At 46.9% G+C, this 20,447-nt stretch overlaps 1 protein-coding gene across 1 annotated transcript in view; it reads left to right on the top strand.

Moving 5' to 3' along the window:
• Positions 1-2,056: 2,056 nt before the first annotated feature.
• Positions 2,057-20,447, top strand: part of emc2 (ER membrane protein complex subunit 2) — a 133,856-nt gene continuing 115,465 nt past the window's right edge. The window contains exons 1-2 of the mRNA XM_070889061.1: positions 2,057-2,147; positions 12,702-12,815. Coding sequence (XP_070745162.1) covers positions 2,108-2,147; positions 12,702-12,815 — 154 coding nt within the window. The 5' untranslated portion in view covers positions 2,057-2,107. The remainder of the gene's footprint in view (positions 2,148-12,701; positions 12,816-20,447) is intronic.

Genomic DNA, 20,447 nt, shown 5'->3' with positions numbered 1-20,447 from the left:
AATTGCAGACAGGGAGTTGGGCAGACAGGTAAGTTGGGCAGACGGGAGTTGATCAGATAGGGGAGTCGGGCGGACAGGGGAGTCGGGCGGACAGGGGAGTCGGGTGGACAGGGGAGTCAGGCAGCCGGGCTGAACAACCCCTCGACCGCCCGCTGCCTGGACCGGCTGATGTCCCCCTTGGCCATGCCCAGGAGCAGTCCTACGAGGAGGCCTTCCGACCTGCCCGCTCCCCTCCGCACAGGGTGCCCAAAGATCTGGAGTGTGGGACTGAAGTGCAACCAGAATTTGAGGAGCAGCCCCTTCAAATAATGGAATAGGGGCTGCAATCTTGCACATTCGATAAAAACATGGAACATGGACTCTTAGAAATTGCAGGCGGCCTGGGTGCCCGTGAACCGACTTAAAAATTTATTGCATGGGACTGCTCCATGCAATACCCTCCAGGCCAAGTCCCCAATAAATAGAGGGAGGACTTCCGCGTAGAGTGCACTCCATTGGGGACCCCCGCCACCTCCGGGCGGCAAGATGGCGCACCATGGTGTGTCCGGGGGCAGAAAAGGATGGCAAGGTGGAGAGTGTGCAAGAGCAGCCGTGCAGGACACCCCTCCACGCAGAACTGAAAGGCACGGAGGGGATTTCCCCGAGGAAGCTCAAGTTGTGAGGCGCCGGCTCCCGAGGGAGGTTTCGGGGCTTGGCGCCGATGAGGAATTCCGTCCGGACGGGGGTCAGTTTGGACGGGATCTCCCCATGTGCTTGAGCCTCCTCGACACACCTAACCGAGTCAGGGCCCAGTGCTGTTTTTAGCGATTCAATGGCATTGGCCGCACGCCAGCACGTCTGGCGCCATCCAGCCGGCTCCTCCGCCATTGAATAGGTCCCTGGTCACCTCGCCAGCCACAGCCCTCTTGTCCGCCTGCCACCTAAAACCACTGTTGTGGAGGTACGGATTCCTGAGCAGCGGCTCCTGCAGGACAGCCGCCACTCCAGACGGGGGAGAGCTGCACTTGGTGGCGACTCTGTTCCAGACCCTGATGAATTCCTGGTAAAAGACAGGCAGCTCCTGCATGGCAGTCCTGACGCCCCCCCAGGCTCACAAAGAGGATCTGCGTGTCATAATTGAGGCTGTACTGCTGGCAGAAGAAATACGTCGCCAGCACACGCCACCTAGGAGGGGGCTCGATGTAGAGGTATCTCTGCAGGGTCTGAAGACGGAAATTCGCTAGCTGGGTGCTGACGTATACCAACGCCTGACCGCCCTCCCTAAGCGGGAGACTCAGAACTGCAGCAGAGACCCAGTGCTTCCTGTTGTTCCAGAAGATGTCCACCAGCTGCTTCTGTATCCTGGTGACAAATGCAGGGGGAGGGGTCAAAGTGACCAGCCGGTACCACAGCATAGCGGCCACCAGCTGGTTTATGACTAGCGCTCGACTCTTGTAGAACAGCACTCGGAGCAGTCCTGTCCAGCGCCCTAGGCGAGCGGCGACTTTGGCCTCCAGCTCCTGCCAGTTCGCCAGCCAGGCTTCCTAGTCAGGGCTCAGGTAGATTCCCAGATAGAGGAGGTGGGTCGTGCTCCAGGCAAAAGGCCTGAGCTCCTCCGGCAGGGAGTCCACCCGCCACTGATCCACCAGGAGTCCGGTACATTTCTCCCAGTTGATCTTGCCGGAGGATGCAGCCGAGTAAATCTCCTGGCACTAACGCATCCTCCGCAGGTCAACGGGATCCTCGATTATGAGGAGCACGCCATCGGCGTAAGCCGAGAGGGCAACCTCCACGCCCGGCCCTTGCAGAGCCAGTCCCGTCAACCTCGTCCACAGGAGGCGCAGGAAAGGCTCCACGCAGATGGCATGGAACTGGCCAGACAGGTGAGCTGTGCAGTCAGGTGGCAGATGGAATGGAACAGAACAAAGGTGATTACATCGCAATCGGCCCAATCCACCAATCAGCTGCGGGCGCGCCCTCCCCCCGCCACTTGCCTGTCACTCTCACCTGCAGCCCCGGCCGCCCACTCGCTGCAAACCCCCCGCCCGGGTAGCGCCTGCTCCGATTGGATGGGAAATGCGATGGGGCGGGTGATGTCAGATGCGGAGTTACGTAATCGCGTAACAAGATGGCGTCCGTGGCGGAGATGTACGATGTGACCTGGGAGGGTGAGTGGCGGCAGCAGCTCCTGGGCTATGCAGAGGGAGGAAAGTGGAAAGGCTGAGGCCTGGGCGGCGAGGGAAAGGCCCGCAGGCCAGCTCCGGCTCCTGTCCATCCCAGCGCGCCGAGCCCTGGCGCCGCCCCGAACTGAGCTGCTGGGCCTTGCCGCTCACTCTGCCGCGGAGGGAATTCTACCTCGGCCCCAGGGCAGGGGATGGAAGCGGCATGTGGTTGGCAAACAAGCACGGAGGTCGGGTGGGAAGTGGTCCAGGAGGTGCCAGTTTATTTAGGATAGCGCAGAGAAGGTGGATGAAAGCTTTGAGGTGGTACGGAGAGATTAGGGTTTGGGAAGCAAAGGATCAGAGATAGCAAAGTGGACAATGTTCTCCGACTGCAAAATAACAGTCTTGGTGCTGAAAAGTGAGCATCCATTGATGGGGTAGAAAGATAAATTCGGTTGAATGTACTTAGCAAGCTTGTGCACCACCTGGTGCAGCCACTATTGGCAATTGTGTACAGAACACTAGGTTCTCGGATTTCTTTCCTTGAAGGACATTCGTGAACCAGTTGTGTTTTTACAACAATTCAGCAGCTTCATAGAAAATAGGCCATTCGGCCCTTTGAGCCTGCACCGCCATTCAATGAGTTCATGGCTGAACATGCAACTTCAGTACCCCATTCCTGCTTTCTCGCCATACCCATTGATTCCCCTAGTAGTAAGGACTACATCTAACTCCTTTTTGAATATATTTAGTGAATTGGCCTCAACAACTTTCTGTGGTAGAGAATTCCACAGGTTCACCACAGAAGTTTCTCCTCATCTTGGTCCTAAATGGCTTACCCCTTATCCTTAGACTGTGACCCCTGGTTCAGGACTTCCCCAACATTGGGAACATTCCTCCTGCATCTTACCTATCTAACCCCGTCAGAATTTTAAACGTTTCTATGAGATCCCCTCTCATTCTTCTGAACTCCAGTGAATACAAGCCCAGTTGATCCAGTCTCTCCTCATATGTCAGTCCTGCCATCCTGTGAATCAGTCTGGTGAACCTTTGTTGCACTCCCTCAATAGCAAGAATGTCCTTCCTCAAGTTAGGAGACCAAAACTGTACACAATACTCCAGATGTGGCCTCACCAAGGTCCTGTACAACTCTAGTAACGCCTCCCTGCCCCTGTATTCAAATCCCCTCGCTATGAATGCCAACATGCCATTTGCTTTCTTAACTGCCTGCTGTTCCTGTGTGCCAACCTTCAATGACTGATGTACCATGACACCCAGGTCTCGTTGCACCTCCCCTTTTCCTAATCTGTCACCATTCAGATAATAGTCTGTCTCTCTGTTTTTACCACCAAAGTGGATAACCTCACATTTATCCACATTATACTTCATCTGCCATGCATTTGCCCACTCACCTAACCTATCCAAGTCACTCTGCAGCCTCATAGCATCCTCCTTGCAGCTCTCACTGCCACCCAACTTAGTGTCATCTGCAAATTTGGAGATATTGCATTTAATCCCCTCATCTAAATCATTAATGTACAATGTAAACAGCTGGGGCCCCAGCACAGAATCTTGCGGTACCCCACTAGTCACTGCCTGCCATTCTGAAAAGTGCCCATTTACTCCTACTCTTTGCTTCCTGCCTGCCAACCAGTTCTCAATACACGTCAGCACACTAACCCCAATCCCATGTGCTTTAACTTTGCAGATTAATCTCTTGTGTGGGACCTTGTCGAAAGCCTTCTGAAAGTCCAAATACACCACATCAACTGGTTCTCCCTTGTCCACTCTATTGGAAACATCCTCAAAAAATTCCAGAAGATTTGTCAAGCATGGTTTCCCTTTCACAAATCTATGCTGACTTGGACCTATCGTGTCACCTCTTTCCAAATGCGCTGCTATGACATCCTTAATAATTGCTTCCATCATTTTACCCACTACTGATGTCAGGCTGACTGGTCTATAATTCCCTGTTTTCTCTCTCCCTCCTTTAAAAAGTGGGGTTACATTGGCTACCCTCCACTCCATAGGAACTGATCCAGAGTCTATGGAATGTTGGAAAATGACTGTCAATGCATCTGCTATTTCCAAGGCTACCTCCTTAAGTACTCTGGGATACAGACCATCAGGTCCTGGGGATTTATCGGCCTTCAATCCCATCAATTTCCCCAACACAATTTCCCGACTAATAAGGATTTCCCTCAGTTCCTCCTCCTTACTAGACCCTCTGACCTCTTTTATGTCCTCCTTAGTACATACTGAACCAAAATACTTGTTCAATTGGTCTGCCATTTCTTTGTTCTCCGTTCTGACTTCCCCTGATTCTGACTGCAGGGGACCTACGTTTGTCTTTACTAACCTTTTTCTTTTTACATATCTATAGAAACTTTTGCAGTCCGTTTTAATGTTCCCTGCAAGCTTCCTCTCGTACTCTATTTTCCCTGCTTTAATCAAGCCCTTTGTACTCCTCTGCTGAGTTCTAAATTTCTCCCAGTCCCCAGGTTCGTTGCTATTTCTGGCCAATTTGTATGCCACTTCCTTGGCTTTAATACTATCCCTGATTTCCCTTGATAGCCACGGTTGAGCCACCTTCCCTTTTTTATTTTTACGCCAGACAGGGATGTACAATTGTTGTAGTTCCTCCATGCGATCTCTAAATGTCTGCCATTGCCCATCCACTGTCAACCCCTTAAGTATCATTCGCCAATCTATCCTAGCCAATTCACACCTCATACCTTCAAAGTTACCCTTCTTTAAGTTTTGGACCATGGTCTCTGAATTAACTGTTTCATTCTCCATCCGAATGTAGAATTTCACCACATTACTTTTACTGAAATCAGGTAGATGTAAAAGATCTATATGAAGAGCAGGGATATTCTCTGGGTGACCTGGCCAGTATTTATCCCTTAACATGTCAGCTGTGGCTCAGTTGCTGGCACTCTGACCTCTGCATCAGAAGATTGTGGGTTCAAATCCCACTCCAGAGACTTTAGCACAAAAATCTATGTTGACATTCCTGAGGGAGTACTGCACTGTTGGAGGTGTTGTTTTTTGAATGAGATGTTAAATCGAGGCCCTTGCAGCACCCTCATATGGATGCTTTAGAGGCATTTTAGAGAAGGTTCACTAGGTTGATTCTGGAGATGAGGGGGTTGACTTATGAGGAAAGGTTGAGGAGGTTGGGCCCCCACTCATTAGAATTCAGAAGAATGAGAGATGATCTTATTGAAACATGTAAAATTGAGGGGGTTGACGATGTGGATGCAGAGCGGGGAGACTAGAACTAGGGGGCATAATCTTAGAATAAGGGGCTGTCCATTTAAAACAGGTCAGGAAGAATTTCTTCTCTGAGGGATGTCAACCTGTGGAATTTGCTGTTTGAGGGCTGTGGAAACTGGGACATTGAATAAATTTAAGACAGAAATAGACAGTTTCTTAACCGATAAGGGATTAAGGGGTTATGGGGAGCGGGCAGGGAAGTGGACTTGAGTCCATGATCGGATTAGCCATGATTGTATTAAATGGTGGAGCAGGCTCGAGGGGCCGTTTGGCCTACTGCTCCTATTTCTTAGGTTCTTATGTTCTTATTCAGAGATCCCATGACACCGTGGGTGACTCTGCTGCACAGGAGGGCAGGAAAAAGAGTGGGAGAGCTATAGTGGTAGGGAATTCTATTGTAAGGGGAATAGATAGATGTTTCTGCGGCCGCAATTGAGACTCCAGGATGGTATGTTGCCTCCCTGGTGCAAGGGTCAAGGATGTCTCGGAGCGGCTGCAGCACATTTTGAAGGGGGAGGGTGAACAGCCAGTTGTCGTGGTGCATATAGGTGCCAACGATATAGGTAAAAAACGGGATGAGGTCCTACAAGATGAATTTCGGGAGCTCGAAGCTAAATTTAAAAAGTAGAACCTCAAAAGTAGTAATCTCAGGATTGCTACCAGTGCAACGTGCTAGTCAGAGTCGGAATTGCAGGATAGCTTGGATGAATATGTGGCTTGAGGAGTGGTCCAGAAGGGAGGGATTCAAATTCCTGGGACATTGAAACCGCTTCTGGGGGTGGTGGGACCAGTACAAACCGGACGGTCTGCACCTGGGCAGGACCGCAACCAAAGTCCTAAGGGGGAGTGTTTGCTAGTGATATTGGGGAGGGGCTAAACTAATATGGCAGGGGGATGGGAACCTATGCAGGGAGACCGAGGGAAGTAGAACGGGGGCAGAAGCAAAAGATAGAAAGAAGAAAAGTAAAAGTGGAGGGAAGAGAAACCCAAGGTAAAAAGCAAAAAGGGTCACATTACAGCAAAATTCTAAAGAGGCAAAGTGTGTTAAAAAGACAAGCCAGAATGTTCTGTGCCTCAGTGCGAGGAGTATTCGTAATAAGGTTGACGAATTAACTGCGCAGATAGCAATTAACGGATATGATGTAATTGGCATCACGGAGACATGGGGTATTCAACGTTCAGGAAGGATAGACAAAGGAAAAGGAGGTGGGGTGGTGTTGCTGGTTAAAGAGGAAATTAATGCAATAGTAAGGAAGGACATTAGCTTGGATGATGTGGAATTGGTATGGGTGGAGCTACGAAATACCAAAAGGCAGAAAACGCTGGTGGGAGTTGTATACAGACCACCAAACAGTAGTAGTGAGGTTGGGGACAGCATCAAATAAGAAATTAGGGACGCGTGCAATAAAGGTACAGCAGTTATCATGGGTGACTTTAATCTACATATAGATTGGACTAACCAAACTGGTAGCAATGTGGTGGAGGAGGATTTACTGCAGTGTATAAGGGATGTTTTTCGAGACCAATATGTCGAGGAAGCAACTAGCGGGCTGGCCATCCTAGACTGGGTGATGTGCAATGAGAAAGGACTAATTAGCAATCTTGTTGTGCGAGGCCCCTTGGGGAAGAGTGACCATAATATGGTAGAATTCTTTATTAAGATGGAGAGTGACACAGTTAATTCAGAGATTAGGGTCCTGAACTTAAGGAAAGGTAACTTCGATGGTATGAGACGTGGATTGGCTAGAATAGACTGGCGAATGATACTTACTTAAAGGGTTGACAGTGGATAGACAACGGCAAACATTTAAAGATCACATGGATGAACTTCAACAATTGTACATCCCTGTCTGGAGTAAAAATAAAACGGGGAAGCTGGCTCAACTGTGGCTAACAAGGGAAATTAAGGATAGTGTTAAATCCAAGGAAGAGGCATATAAATTGGCCAGAAAAAGCAGCAAACCTGAGGACTTTTATAATGCAGCAGAAGAGGACAAAGGGTTTAATTAGGAGGGGAAAATAGTGTACGATAGGAAGCTTGCTGGGACATAAAAACTGACTGCAAAAGCTTCTATAGATATGTGAAGAGAAAAAGATTAGTGCAAACAAACGTAGGTCCCTTGCAGTCAGATTCAGGTGAATTTATAATGGGGAACAAAGAAATGGCGGACCAGTTAATCAAATACTTTGGTTCTGTCTTCACGAAGGAAGACACAAATAACCTTCCGGAAATACTAGGGGACCAAGGGTCTAGTGAGAAGGAGGAACTGAAGGAAATCCTTATTAGGCGGGAAATTGTGTTAGGGAAATTGATGGGATTGAAGGCCGATAAATCCCCGGGGCCTGATAGTCTGCATCCCAGAGTACTTAAGGAAGTAGCCCTAGAAATAGTGGATGCATTGGTGATAATTTTCCAACAGTCTATCGACTCTGGATCACTTCCTCTGGACTGAAGGGTAGCTCATGTAACACCACTCATTACTGGGATGTTGCTGAGATGAGAGTTGCTGCTGCTCCTTGCTGTGCTGAAATTATTTTTTTACAGTCGAATAATAAAGGCAGGTTGCAACTCTGTCCTCACACTTGTGATGCCCAATGCATGGAGTCAGCTGATCGGAGCGTATACAGAATCATCAATATGGATCCAAGATACATCTGCATGGCCCCATTCCTGCAGTTTGGATGTGCTCAGTGCAGGGTACTATGCAGATAATCCCAGAACAATATCGTGATTGGTGTGAAATTTCCTTACTTTGCCCACTTAAACTAAAAGCACAACAGTAGATTTTTAAGCTAGTTGATGCTTGTTAATCTGTAGGTGGTTGTACTGGTAGTGATGCAGTGGGAGTAATGAGTTAAGGGTGTAAGAATATAAGAAATAGAAGTAGGAATAAGCCAGTCGGCCACTCGAGCCTGCTCTGCCATTCACTAAGATCATGGCAGATCTCCCTCAACTCCACTTTCCTGCACTATCTCCATGTCCCCTGATTCCCTTAATATCCAAAAATCTACTTATATTTGTCTTGAATATACTTAACGACTGAGCCTCCACAGCCCTCTGGTGTAGAGGATTCCAAAGATTCACAACCCTCTGAGTGAAGAAATTTCTCATCTCAGTCCTAAATGACCATTCCCTTATTCTGAGACTGTGACCCCTGGTTCTCGACTCCCCAGCCAAGGGAAACATCCTCCCTGCATCTGCCCTGTCAAGCCCTGTAAGAATTTTGTATGTTTGAATGAGATCACCTAATTCTTCTTAACTCAAGCGAATATAGGCCTAGTCAACTCAATCTCTCCTCATAGGATAACCCCCCCCCCCATCCCAGGAATCAGTCTGGTGAACCTTCATTGCACTCCCTCTATGGCAAGCATATCCTTCCTTAGGTAAGGAGACCAAAATTGTACACACTACTCCAGGTGTGGTCTCACCAGGGCCCTATAAAATTGCAGTAAGACATGTTTACTCTTATACTCAAATCCTCTTGTAATAAAGGCCAACATACCATTTGCTTTCCTAATTGCTTGCTGTACCTGCATGTTAACTTTCAGTGATTCATGTACAAGGACACCCAGGTCCCTCCTGAAGACCAACGTTTCCCAATCTCTCCATTTAAAAAAAAATACTTTGCTTTTCTATTTTTCCGACCAAATTGGATAACTTCAGATTTCTCCACATTATATTCCATGGGCAAGAATATGGCAAATTCACTTAGCCTGTCTATATCCCTTTGAAGCCTCTTTGCATTCTCACAAGGCTGTTGTACAATGTTGTATTGTGTTGGTGTAGGGGTAACTTTTTTAACATTTGTGTTGGTATGAATGTGCTCTAATCCTAGTGACCAGTCTGTATTAATTTGATAACCTACTGTCTGTTGGTTAACCAACAATGTGCTTGCTAATATTTGTACCGTAGATAGCACATCACCTTTTTGATGGAAGCATATTTAATCTGGAGAAAGAAATACATTACTGAACAACCTCACGTGCTGGCTGCGCTGTTAAATTTTGTTTAATTCGATAAGTGACAGTAAGACTGGGACTATGCGCACCCCCCTCCGCCCCCACAATTCGTAGGCTGCTGTGTTTCAAGATCCAAGCAGTGGGGTTGAATAATTAAAGAGCTATTTGTCTGGAATGCCTGCTGAGTCATGAAGCTGGAACGCGCTCCGGTAATTCAACGTACCGCTGCCATTTTGCTCAACGTAATTCCCACGCTGAACAGCCACGATGTTTCAGGTTTCCTTCCCTAAAGGACATTAGTGAACGCAAGTGGGTTAAATATTTCAGGCATACAAAGCACACGGAGATGAAGCAAAAAAGTGTGTGGGATTTTTGGCCTCCACCACCAGCCCTTGGGTGAGGGAATGGGTGCAAGTGGATCGAAGATTAGGGGTGAAGTGGAGGGAAGTCTTTGGGATTAGAGCAGGTAGTTTGAAGGGGAATGAGTGTGGAGGTTATGATGGAAGTGAGAGGGTGATCGGAAAGTGTTTTTGAATGGTGAGCGGATAAGGGATATGATGGGAGTGAGTGGGTTGGAGGGGAGGGGTGGAAAGCAGGAGGGATTTGTGAAGGGTATGTCAAGAGAGTTGATGAGGGCCACATTATACCCGCAACTCCACCCCACATGCAGCCTGTGACAGCTGTTCACATCTCTTAGTCACACCATGCCACTCTCAGCAGAACTCAAAATAAGCAAAGAAGGACAGGGAGAGAAACAGAAAGAATTAGAGAAGTAGAACAGAGACACAACAACAACTTGTATTCATATAGCGCCTTTGATGTAGCAAAATATGCCAAGGTGCTTCACAGGAGCAATGGCAAACCATATTTGACATCGAACCTGATGAGCTATTAGGACAGGTGTAGGTTTTATGGGGCATCCTAGCGGAGGGATTTAGGGAGGGTATTCCAGATCTGAGTGCCTCGGCAGCTAAAGACACAGCCACCAGTGGTGGAGCAATTAAAATCGGGGATGCTCAAGTGGGCAGAATTAGAGGGTTGTAGGGCTGGAGGAGGTTACAGAGATCATCAGGGGCGAGGCCATGGAGGGATTTGAAAACGAGGATGCAAATTTTGTTAAACTGAAATTGATTTGTATCGAATCTCTCCCTTCTGTGCTATATTTTCTTGAAAACTATCTTTAAAACCCAACACCTGCTTTTTTCCCCCGTTCTCATGGTGCTGCCATCCATTTTTGAGATGGGAGCAAAACTGTGTTTCGATTGGCTGAAACGAGTCCTGCAGGCTAGATTTTGAAAGCTCAGAATGCAAAGGTACGACTTGGTCAGTCTTGTGCATTTTCATGTCAAGCAAGGTGAAGTCCCTCCAGACTAGTCTATTTGTTGGCAATCCCGAGCCTGGCAGTGTCCAGATCTGTTCATGCATTCCTTGTCGTGGAAGCTGTAAAGATTTCTGCACCATTCTTGTCAGTGCCCTGAATTATAATTCAGTATTCACTCCCAACAATTTCTGTCTGAAGATCTCCAACTGTGATTCCATTACTCATAGCTTTTATATTATTGCAAAGCACATCGTCATCACAAGCCATTCTTTTGTTTGTGAGTTGATCATTCTGTAAAAACTGGTAGATTTATTAAGATTTATATGGATTTTGCTAGAATATGATCATGATGGAATGTTGTATCTATTTGCAGTAAGCCAAGCACCTGTTAGATTGAAGTTTAGGTAGTAGATGCCAGACAAGTGGTTTATTATTGTCCTGGTACAAATGGTGCTATTAATCTCATACTCTTGCATAAGAAAAAGCACAATAAAAGACAGACTTGCATTTATACAGCTCTTTTCACAACCTCAAAGTGCTTTACAGTCAATTAAGTACTTTTGAAGTGTAGTCACTGTTGTAATGAAAGAAACGCGGCAGCCAATTTGCACACAGCAAGCTCCCACAAACAGCCATGAGGTAAATGACCAGATAATCTGTTTTAGTGATGTTGTTTGTGGGTTAAATATTGGCCAGGACACCGGGAAGAACTCCCCTGCTCTTAGAAATATTGCCGTGGAATGTTCAACATCCTCCTGAGAGGGCAGACTGAACCCCGGTTTAATGTGTCATCTGAAAGATGGCACCTCCGACAGTGCAGCACTCCATCAGTACTGCACTGATGAGTCGACTTCTATTATGTGATCAGTTTCTGGAATGCGGACTTCAACCCACAACCTTCTGACTCGGAGATAAGAGTGCGACCACTGAGCCACGGCTGACACTTAAAGCTTATTTAGTTTTATATGAAATGTGTGATCATCTCACCTACTGGGCATCTACAGCTGAAGGAGTTGAATGATCGACAACCCATTCACCACCTTAAACATCCACTCCCTCCACCACCGAAGCACCATGGCTGCAGTGTGTACCATCGACACAATGCACTTCGCCAAGGCTTTTTCGACAGCATCTCCCAAACCCACGACTTCTACCACCTAGAACGACAGGGGCTGCAGGTGCATGGGAACACCATCACCTGCAAGTTCCCCTCCAAGTCACATGCCATTCTGTCTTGCAAATATATCACCGTTCCTTCATCGTCACGGACAAAATCGTTGAATTGCCTACCCAACAACATTTTGGGACTACCTTTAACACACAGACTGCAGCGGTTCAAGAATGTGTCCCATTGCCACCTTCTCAAGGGCAACTGGGATGGGCAATAAATGCCAGACTCACCAGCAACAACCACATCCCAAAACTAAATAAAAATCTGCTCCTGCATCTGTACCATTGTTGCCCTTCAGTCAAGCATTAGCGCTATGCAACAGTGACCCAGGAATCACCATTCCCCTTTTGATTGGGGATCCTCCTAAAGCACTGGCTGCAATCGGGAACTTCTTTGGGAGGAAGTGGGGCAGGGTTAAGGATCTATATTTCAGTGCTACTCCCCATAGAGTCTTCATTTTTGTTGCATTGTCCCTGACCATGTTGCTGTTGTGTTTGGTGTTTCTGTAATACTCGTTGCCACTGTATGCAAAATGTCCACTGCAGTTCACAAGACAAGGATCAGAAGTGTCTCAACCTGCAAAATGCTCGAGGAATCATCTGCGAAAGGAAATTGTTTGAGTCAAGTTTGGAATTTGATATTCCATATGTCTATTATTGATAGGCATGATGTGTACATTTTTCTTGATGAGAAACGACAGTGTGGAGAAAATTGTCATCCTATTTTATTACACATCTTCAAATCTCCAAAGACTCTGGCTATAATCGATTTTCTGCGTGAATCCAATTTCTGACTTTGCTACTTACTCAAAAGTTTTCTTATTTTTCAGACATGCGTGACAAGCTGAGGAAATGGCGGGATGAGAACTACCGCAATAGTGAGCAGATAGTGGAAGTCGGCGAAGAGCTTATAAGTGACAATGCATCAAAACTTGGAGATGACAGTGAGTATAGAATTATTGAGGGAGGATAGGAATCCGGCTTCCCTGGACACAGTGATGGCACTCATTGCAAACTTGACAAGCAAATTACATTGGTACTGAAAAGACTGGTTCTTCTGTAAGTTGATGTTATGCTCGCTGTACGAACTGCTTCATGACCCGCATTTTATACCACATAAAGTGGCACGTACTTGAAATTGCACAACTTCCTTATTTGACAGTTGCAGATCTGCATTGAAATATCAACATTTAAAAGTTTAAATTTCTGTACTTGTTCCTGTACGACTTTCAAAGCATTCTAATTATGAGCGTTCACAATTATTAAGATTTTTGATAGTGTAAATAAGAAGAAGCTGTTAGTTTTTACTGGCAGGAGGGTCGGTTAGCATAGGACACCTTTTTAAGATAATTGACCAAAGAACAGGGAAGATGATGAGAATTTATTTTTAGGCAACAAGTTGTTGTGATCTGGAATGCACTGCCTTAAAGGGTGGTTGAAACAGATCCAGTAGTAACTTTCAAAAGAGAATTGGATAAATACTTGAAGGGAAAACATTTATGGGGTTATGGGGAAAGAGTGGGGGAGCAGGACTAATTGGGATAGCTCTTTCAAAGGGCCAGCACAGGCACGATGGGCCGAATGTGTTGTACGATTCTAGGTCAGTAGCCAACTTCAAAATTGAAATTGTTTTTTGACGATTAAAGTAACATGAATTTGAAGAAATACACACTTTCTCATCTCACCCTATTCTCTCATACACCCACTTTTTAAAGTTTATAAAACAAAGGCTGCAACAGGTGTGCAAGCAAAACACTTAAAAATCTTAACATGAATTTTACCTCATTATAGATTTTGAAATTTATTCTGTAGGTTTTCTTCAAACAATTTTGAGAAACGTTTGAGCAGAAACAGTTAGAAACTGAAGAAAAAAATATTCTTCCATACAGGTGACTGAATAGTACTGATGCCCCTGGAAAAATAGGTACACTGTACAAGCTCAGGTTGCACAATTCCAAATTCAGCTCATTGCATAATCGGTCTGGGCAGAAATTTTAATTCCAAGCTCAGGCTTTTAGGAGAGGTTGGCAGAGGCCTTCAGGTAAAAACCTGAACAACCATGTTAGTGTGAAATTATGATTTTAAATAATTATTTTGGTTGAACCCTTATTTTGGACATGAGAAATTTATGTTACTGAGGGAAAAAATGACAACTGAGAAACATTTTTAGAGAGCATTTTGACAGACTTGTAAGAACCCGGTGGCGAAATGAGAGAGAGAGAGAGAGAGAGAGGCCTTTTTCATTATAAATATGGACAAAGAAACTGTGTCAAAGTGTGACAAAGACATGATCAGAAGAAGCAGCCAATTAGTGCTGTCAGGCAGTGGGTGGCAGATACAGGAGTTTTAATACATTACGCAGACATTAGATTGTACATTCTGTGTAGCAGCGAGAATTGATCTACAGTCTAAATCAGAAACTTGTCCTGTTCTGAACATTCTGTTGCAGGTCATCTTATCCACAGCCACTCATGCATGCATGTAGTACGCACACCACAGGAAATACTAGGGGTGCTTTATACTGCAAGCTTAGTGTTGGCAGTCAAGGCCACCTACGGTCCGAACTCCCAAGGCCCCACCCCACTCCTGGCCAAGAACGGGGAAACACTCATCAAGGACACCGAGGCTGTCAGCGCCCGCTGGAAGGAGCACTTTGAAGAGCTCCTCAATCGAGACTCTGCCTTTGACTCGAGTGTTCTCGACTCCATCCCGCAGCATGCGACCCGCCACCACCTCAGTGAAACTCCAACGCTGCACGAGGTAGGCAAAGCCATAAAACAGCTCAAGAATAACAAGGCTATGGGTGCGGATGAAATTCATGCTGAGGCGCTAAAGTATGGCGGAGAGGCGTTGTTGGCGTGGATACATGACCTCATCTCTCATTTGGAGGGAGGAGAGCATGCCGGAAGATCTCAGAGATGCAGTGATCGTGACCATCTTTAAAAAGGGGGACAAGTCCGACTGCGGCAACTGCAGGAGAATCTCCCTGCTATCAGCCACTGGGAAAGTTGTCGCTCGAATTCTTCTCAACCGTCTTCTCCCTGTGGCCAAGGAGCTCCTCCAGGGATCACAGTGCGGATTTCGTCCCCTACGGGGCACAACAGACATGATCTTTGAAACGCGACAGCTGCAGGAAAAATGCTGGGAGCAGCGCCAGCCCTTATACATGGCCTTTTTCGATCTTACAAAGGTCTTTGATGCTGTCAACCGTGAGGGCTTAATGGAGCGTCTTCCTCCGTTTTGGATGCCCCCAAAGGTTTGTCAACATCCTTCGCCAGCTCCACGACGACATGCAGGCCGTGATCCTTACCAGAGGTTCCATTACAGACCCAATCCACGTCCGGACCTGGTTCAAACAGGGCTGTGTCATCGCTCCAATCCTCTTATCAATTTTCCTCGCTGCCATGCTCCACCTCAGTCACCAAGCTCCCCGCTGGAGTGGAACTAAACTACAGAACCAGTGGGAAGCTGTTTAACCTACGCTGCCTCCAGGCCAGGTGCAAGATCACCCCAACCCCTCTCGTTGAGCTGCAGTATGCGGACGACGCCTGTGTCTGCGCACATTCTGAGGCTGAACTCCAGGATATAATCATATATATGAAAGCATGGGCTTTGCGCTTAACATCCGTAAGACTAAGGTCCTCCACCAGCCTGTCCTCACTGCACATCACTGCCTCCCCCCCCCCCCCCCCCCCCCCCACTCATCAAGATTCACGGCGAGGCCCTCGACAATGTGGACCACTTCCCATACCTCGGAAGCCTTATTTCAACAAAGGCAGACGTTGATGCAGAGATTCAACATCGCTGCTAGTGCAGCCTTCAGCTGCCTGAGGAAAAGCGTGTTCGAAGACGAGGCCCTCAAATCTACCACCAAGCTCATGGTCTACAGGGCTGTAGTAATACCCACCCTCCTTTATGGATCAGAGGCATGGACAATGTATAGTAGGCACCTCAAGTTGCTGGAGATATATCACCAACGATGTCTCCGCAAGATCCTGCAAATCCCCTGGGAGGACAGGCGCGCCAACATCAGTGTTCTCGCCCAGGCTAACATCCCCAGCATTGAAGCACTGACCACACTCGGATCAGCTTCGCTGGGCAGGCCACATAGTTCGCATGCCAGACATGAGGCTCCCGAAGCAATTGCTCTATGCGGAGCTCCTTCACAGCAAATGAGCCAAAGGTGGGCAGTGGAAATGTTACTATGACACCCTCAAAGCCTTCCTGTTAAAGTGTGACATCACCACCGACACCTGGGAGTCCCGAGCCGAAGACCGCCCTAGGTGGAGAAAGTGGGAGGGCGCTGAGCTCTTCGAATCTCAATGCCGTGAGTGTAAAGAGGTCAAGTGCAGGCAGCGCAAGGAACGTGTGGCAAATCAGTCCCACCCCCGACGAATGTCTGTTTCACCTGTGACAGGGTCTGTGGTTCTCGCATTGGACTGTTCAGCCACCGAAGGACTCACTTTAGGAGTGGGAGCAAGTCTTCCTCGATTCTGATAGACTGCCTATGATGATGGGTGTGAAGTAATTTTTGCTTCGTGCCAATACTAAACTGGCAGTGTAAATCTGCACCGCTTTGGTTTGACAGTGTGGCGTTGAAATGCAATGGGGCATCAGACATGGCCTGCTGGTCCTCAGTACACTTTGTAAACTCTCCTAACCTCGTGGGGATTTCTCCGCTCTCCACTTTCTAGCCGTGTACATTTATACTGCTGGGTGAGAGCTGTGCTAATGTCTGCATCCAGGCTCTCCCCTGGGTAGAACGGTTCAAGTTCTGGTCAGGAATATCAGTTTGAATGTGGTTCATTTGTTCCTACGATTCTGCCTGATTGGAACCCAAACTGTAAATGTGCCCTTCAGCTACATAGAAATGTATAGATTTTACAGCATTGGAACAGCCCATTCAACCAACTGGTCCATGCCAGTGTTTATGCTCCACATGAGCCTCCCCCACCCCTCTTCATCTCATTCAATCAGCATAACCTATTCCTTTCTCCCTTGTGTTTATCCAGCTTCCCTTAAATGTATCTATGCTATTCGCCTCAACTAGTTCTTGTTGTAGTAAGTTCTACTCTCTGGGTAAGAAATTTCTCCTGAATTCCTTACTGGATTTATTCGTGACTTTCTTATATTTATGGCCCCTAGTTTCAGACTCTCCCACAAGTGGGAACATCGTCTGTACATCTACCTCATTGTAAGGTTAGATTCAAAATTGACCAGTTGCTGAATCTTTTTCGTGTAACTCGGGTGTCATCAACATTCCTGTTTCTGCCTCTGTCTTTGTCTTTGGGGTTTGAGAGCGCTTTAATCCCAATGACCATGATTTTACCCACACTTGGGTATAACCGCGCTCTGAAAAGCTTCACTGGTGTGGATCATGAATTAAAAATAATCATTAAGGAAGAAACTGAAGTTAGTCACAAAGTGTGTGAAAAAGAGTGTCTGCAGGAAGAATATATTGGTGAGGTGCACTTAGCACTCAGGAAAATGGCCCAGAATTTGCGGTGAGTAATGACAGTGAACTGTCAGTGTTTGCCGCCTTACCCCTCTGAAACTGACCGTAACTTCAGGATTTAGCACATGTGCATCCTAACACAGAAATGCTGAAGTTGCGGTTGGTCATTCACAGCTCCAACACTGGCCAAACTATGGACCCCCGCACCCCCATTGTCAGAAATCAGTGGAAGTGATAAAAACCTGGGCTTTTCCACGGTAATATCGCTGTTAAATACCCCATTAAAAGTTAGGCCTTGTTGGATTAGATGTAGATTAAGAAAGTGTGAGGTTTTATTGACAGGAAAAATAAAAAAGCAAATTATTATTGAAATGGAGAGATTACAAAATGCTGCAGTACAGAGGGACCTGGGGGTCCTTATGTAAGAAACACAAAAAGTTAGTATGCAGGTACAGCAAGTAATCAGGTAGGCAAATGGAATGTTGGCCTTTATTGTAAGGGGGATAATGTATAAAAGCAGGGAAGTCCTGCTACAACTGTACAGGGTATTGGAGTACAACGTACATTTTGGTCTCCTTATTTAAGGAGGGATCAGTCAGTCAGTCATAGGCGGTTCCTCGAAATGAGGAAGACGTGCTTCCACGCCAAAAAAGGATGAGTTCACAGGTGTTTCAATGAAGGACCCGAACTACATCCTCATGGGTGGAAGATGCCTGTGCGTGGAATTGTTTAACGTGTGGTGGCCGTTGCACCCCAGCCACCACACCGGCTTGACAGAGCTAGGTCTTGGTCCAGTGGCAAGGATTACCCAAGACGACTGGAGACCAGCTCTGCTGCATGGACCTAGTGCGCACACATATTGCAGTGTGGGCTGGCCTATGCTGCCCCTGGCCCTGAACTCGCGCCTCCCCTGGGCCCCGATCACACCCCTCCACAGTCTCTTGCCACTCCTTCGCCCCGACCTCGCCGCTCCTGCTTTATCTGCCCACGTTCTAATCACTGACCTGGACCTTGATGACATCCCTCTTGGCTGCCGTCGCCCTCCTGCACCAGCTCGCGCTGCACCCTGGAGTAGTATGCCTCCACGCCGCTCCATTTATGGCCCCAACCTGCCGCTGGTGTTCTCAGGCAGGTCGGATCCTCCACGCTGCTCCAAGGCCGCTCGCCGCTCCTTTTATGGCCCCAACCTGCCGCTGGTGTTCTCACGCAGGTCGGGGCCTCCACGATATACTTGTATTGGAGGCAGTTCAGCGAAGGTTCACTCGGTTGATTCCTGAGATGAAGAGGTTGACTTATGAAGAAAGGTTGAGCAGGTTGGGCCTATACTCATTGGAGTTTAGAAGAATGAGAGGTGATCTTATTGAAACACAAGATACTGAGGGGGCTTGACAAGGTAGATGCAGAGAGGATGTTTCCCCTCATGGGGAAATCTAGAACTAAGGGGCATAGTTTAGAACTGAAATGAGAAATTTCTTCTGAGGGTTGTAAATCTGTGGAATTCTCTGCCCCAGAGAGCTGTGGAGGCTGGATCATTGAATATATTTAAGGTGGAGATAGACAGATTTTTGAATGCTAAGGGGGTGAACGGTTATGGGGAGCAGGCAGAGAAGTGGAGCTGAGTTCAGGATCAGATCAGCCATGATTTTATTAAATGGCAGAGCAGCCTTGAGGTGCCAAATGGCCTACTCCTGCTCCTATTGCTTATGTAACTGGGATTTTAACAACATATTGACTGCTAAACAAACATTATGGCCCTGAAATACTAATTTTTATTTTTGTGGAGTGTCAAATTTTTCTAATAAAAATTAGAATTTCTTAAAAACGTAAAAAAATTGTTTTAAACTTTGTTCATATTTCAGCTTCTATCTTATCCCCATGTGGAATTCCCAATCTTTATTTCGCTCTCAAACATTTTTTAAAAATGGGGATAAAAGGAGCTTCTCATTTCCTGAGAATTCTTCAATGTGATTAGTTACTTCGACAACTTGTTGACGTCACTACAGCTCTTCGCTGGAATCTCCCTTACAAAGCACTGCAATCAATTACACGCAGAAAAAGGCAAACATCTCGCACAGATATCGCCGCTGATGGCAAATTAGGGGAAAATTTGACTTGTGCCAATATGACCATAGTCCTACTGAACAATGATACACCAGGTGCACCTTTGTCCATGCCAGATACTTTCTTTCTCTATCAGTGACATGCTCCTTAAAAATATATAAACTTTTTACCCCTGTGGTCCTATTTCGTCCCAGGGTGTGTTACATACCTACCCTCAACAACAACAACTTGCATTTATACAGCGCGTTTAACATCGTAAAATGTCCCAAGGCGCTTCACAGGAGCGTTATTAAACAAAATTTGATACTGTGCTACATGAGATATTGGTACAGGTGATCAATAGCTTGGTCAAAGAGGTAGGCTTCAAGAAGCTGAAGAGGTTTAGGGTGGGAATTCCAGAACTTAGGGCCTAGCCAACTGAAGGTATGGCTGCCATTGGTGGGGCGATTAAAATCAGGATGTGCAAGAGGCCAGAATTGGAGGAATGCAGTGATCTCGGCGGGTTGCAGGGCTGGAGGAGGTTACAGAGTTGGGGTGGGGGTGGGTGCAGCGGTGGTGTGCGGCCATGGAGGGAATTGAAAACAAGGATGAGAACCTTCTTCAACTACTGCGTTTAGTCCGAAAAATATGGCCTGCTTCGCAAACAACATTAACAGCTGACTGACGACTATTTGTGTGTGATTTGGTGTATCTGGGACGAGTGGCTGCTGGGGGAGCTTCAATAGTCTTGGATATATGGTGGAGAGAAATTGATAGTTCAGATGCTTTCTCAAGTTACAGGGTACAAGTCACCGCCTTCTTGGGACTTGCTTGAGTGCCCACAGTGGTCGGACAGAAATTTCCCAGAGGTTTCTTGTTCCTTAAATTGGCCTAGAGGGTTTCCTTGTTGTTTTGGCTGTCCCAGGAGATCGTGCTGGTCTGTTGAGGTGGGGCTGGATTGTGATGGGATTAATGCTCGAGCAGGTTGTACCGTGGGATGGGACAGGCCTGCCCGACAGACTGGCTGGTTATCTTCTGGTCTTTATCATATGTTTGGAAAAAAAAGAATAAACTTGCATTG

The sequence above is a fragment of the Pristiophorus japonicus genome, chromosome 1 (genome assembly GCF_044704955.1).
Source record: "Pristiophorus japonicus isolate sPriJap1 chromosome 1, sPriJap1.hap1, whole genome shotgun sequence".
In the NCBI taxonomy this organism is placed as follows: Eukaryota; Metazoa; Chordata; class Chondrichthyes; family Pristiophoridae; genus Pristiophorus; species Pristiophorus japonicus.
The sequence above is the reverse complement of the archived record's forward strand: the minus strand, read 5'-3'. Positions and strand labels throughout refer to the sequence as shown.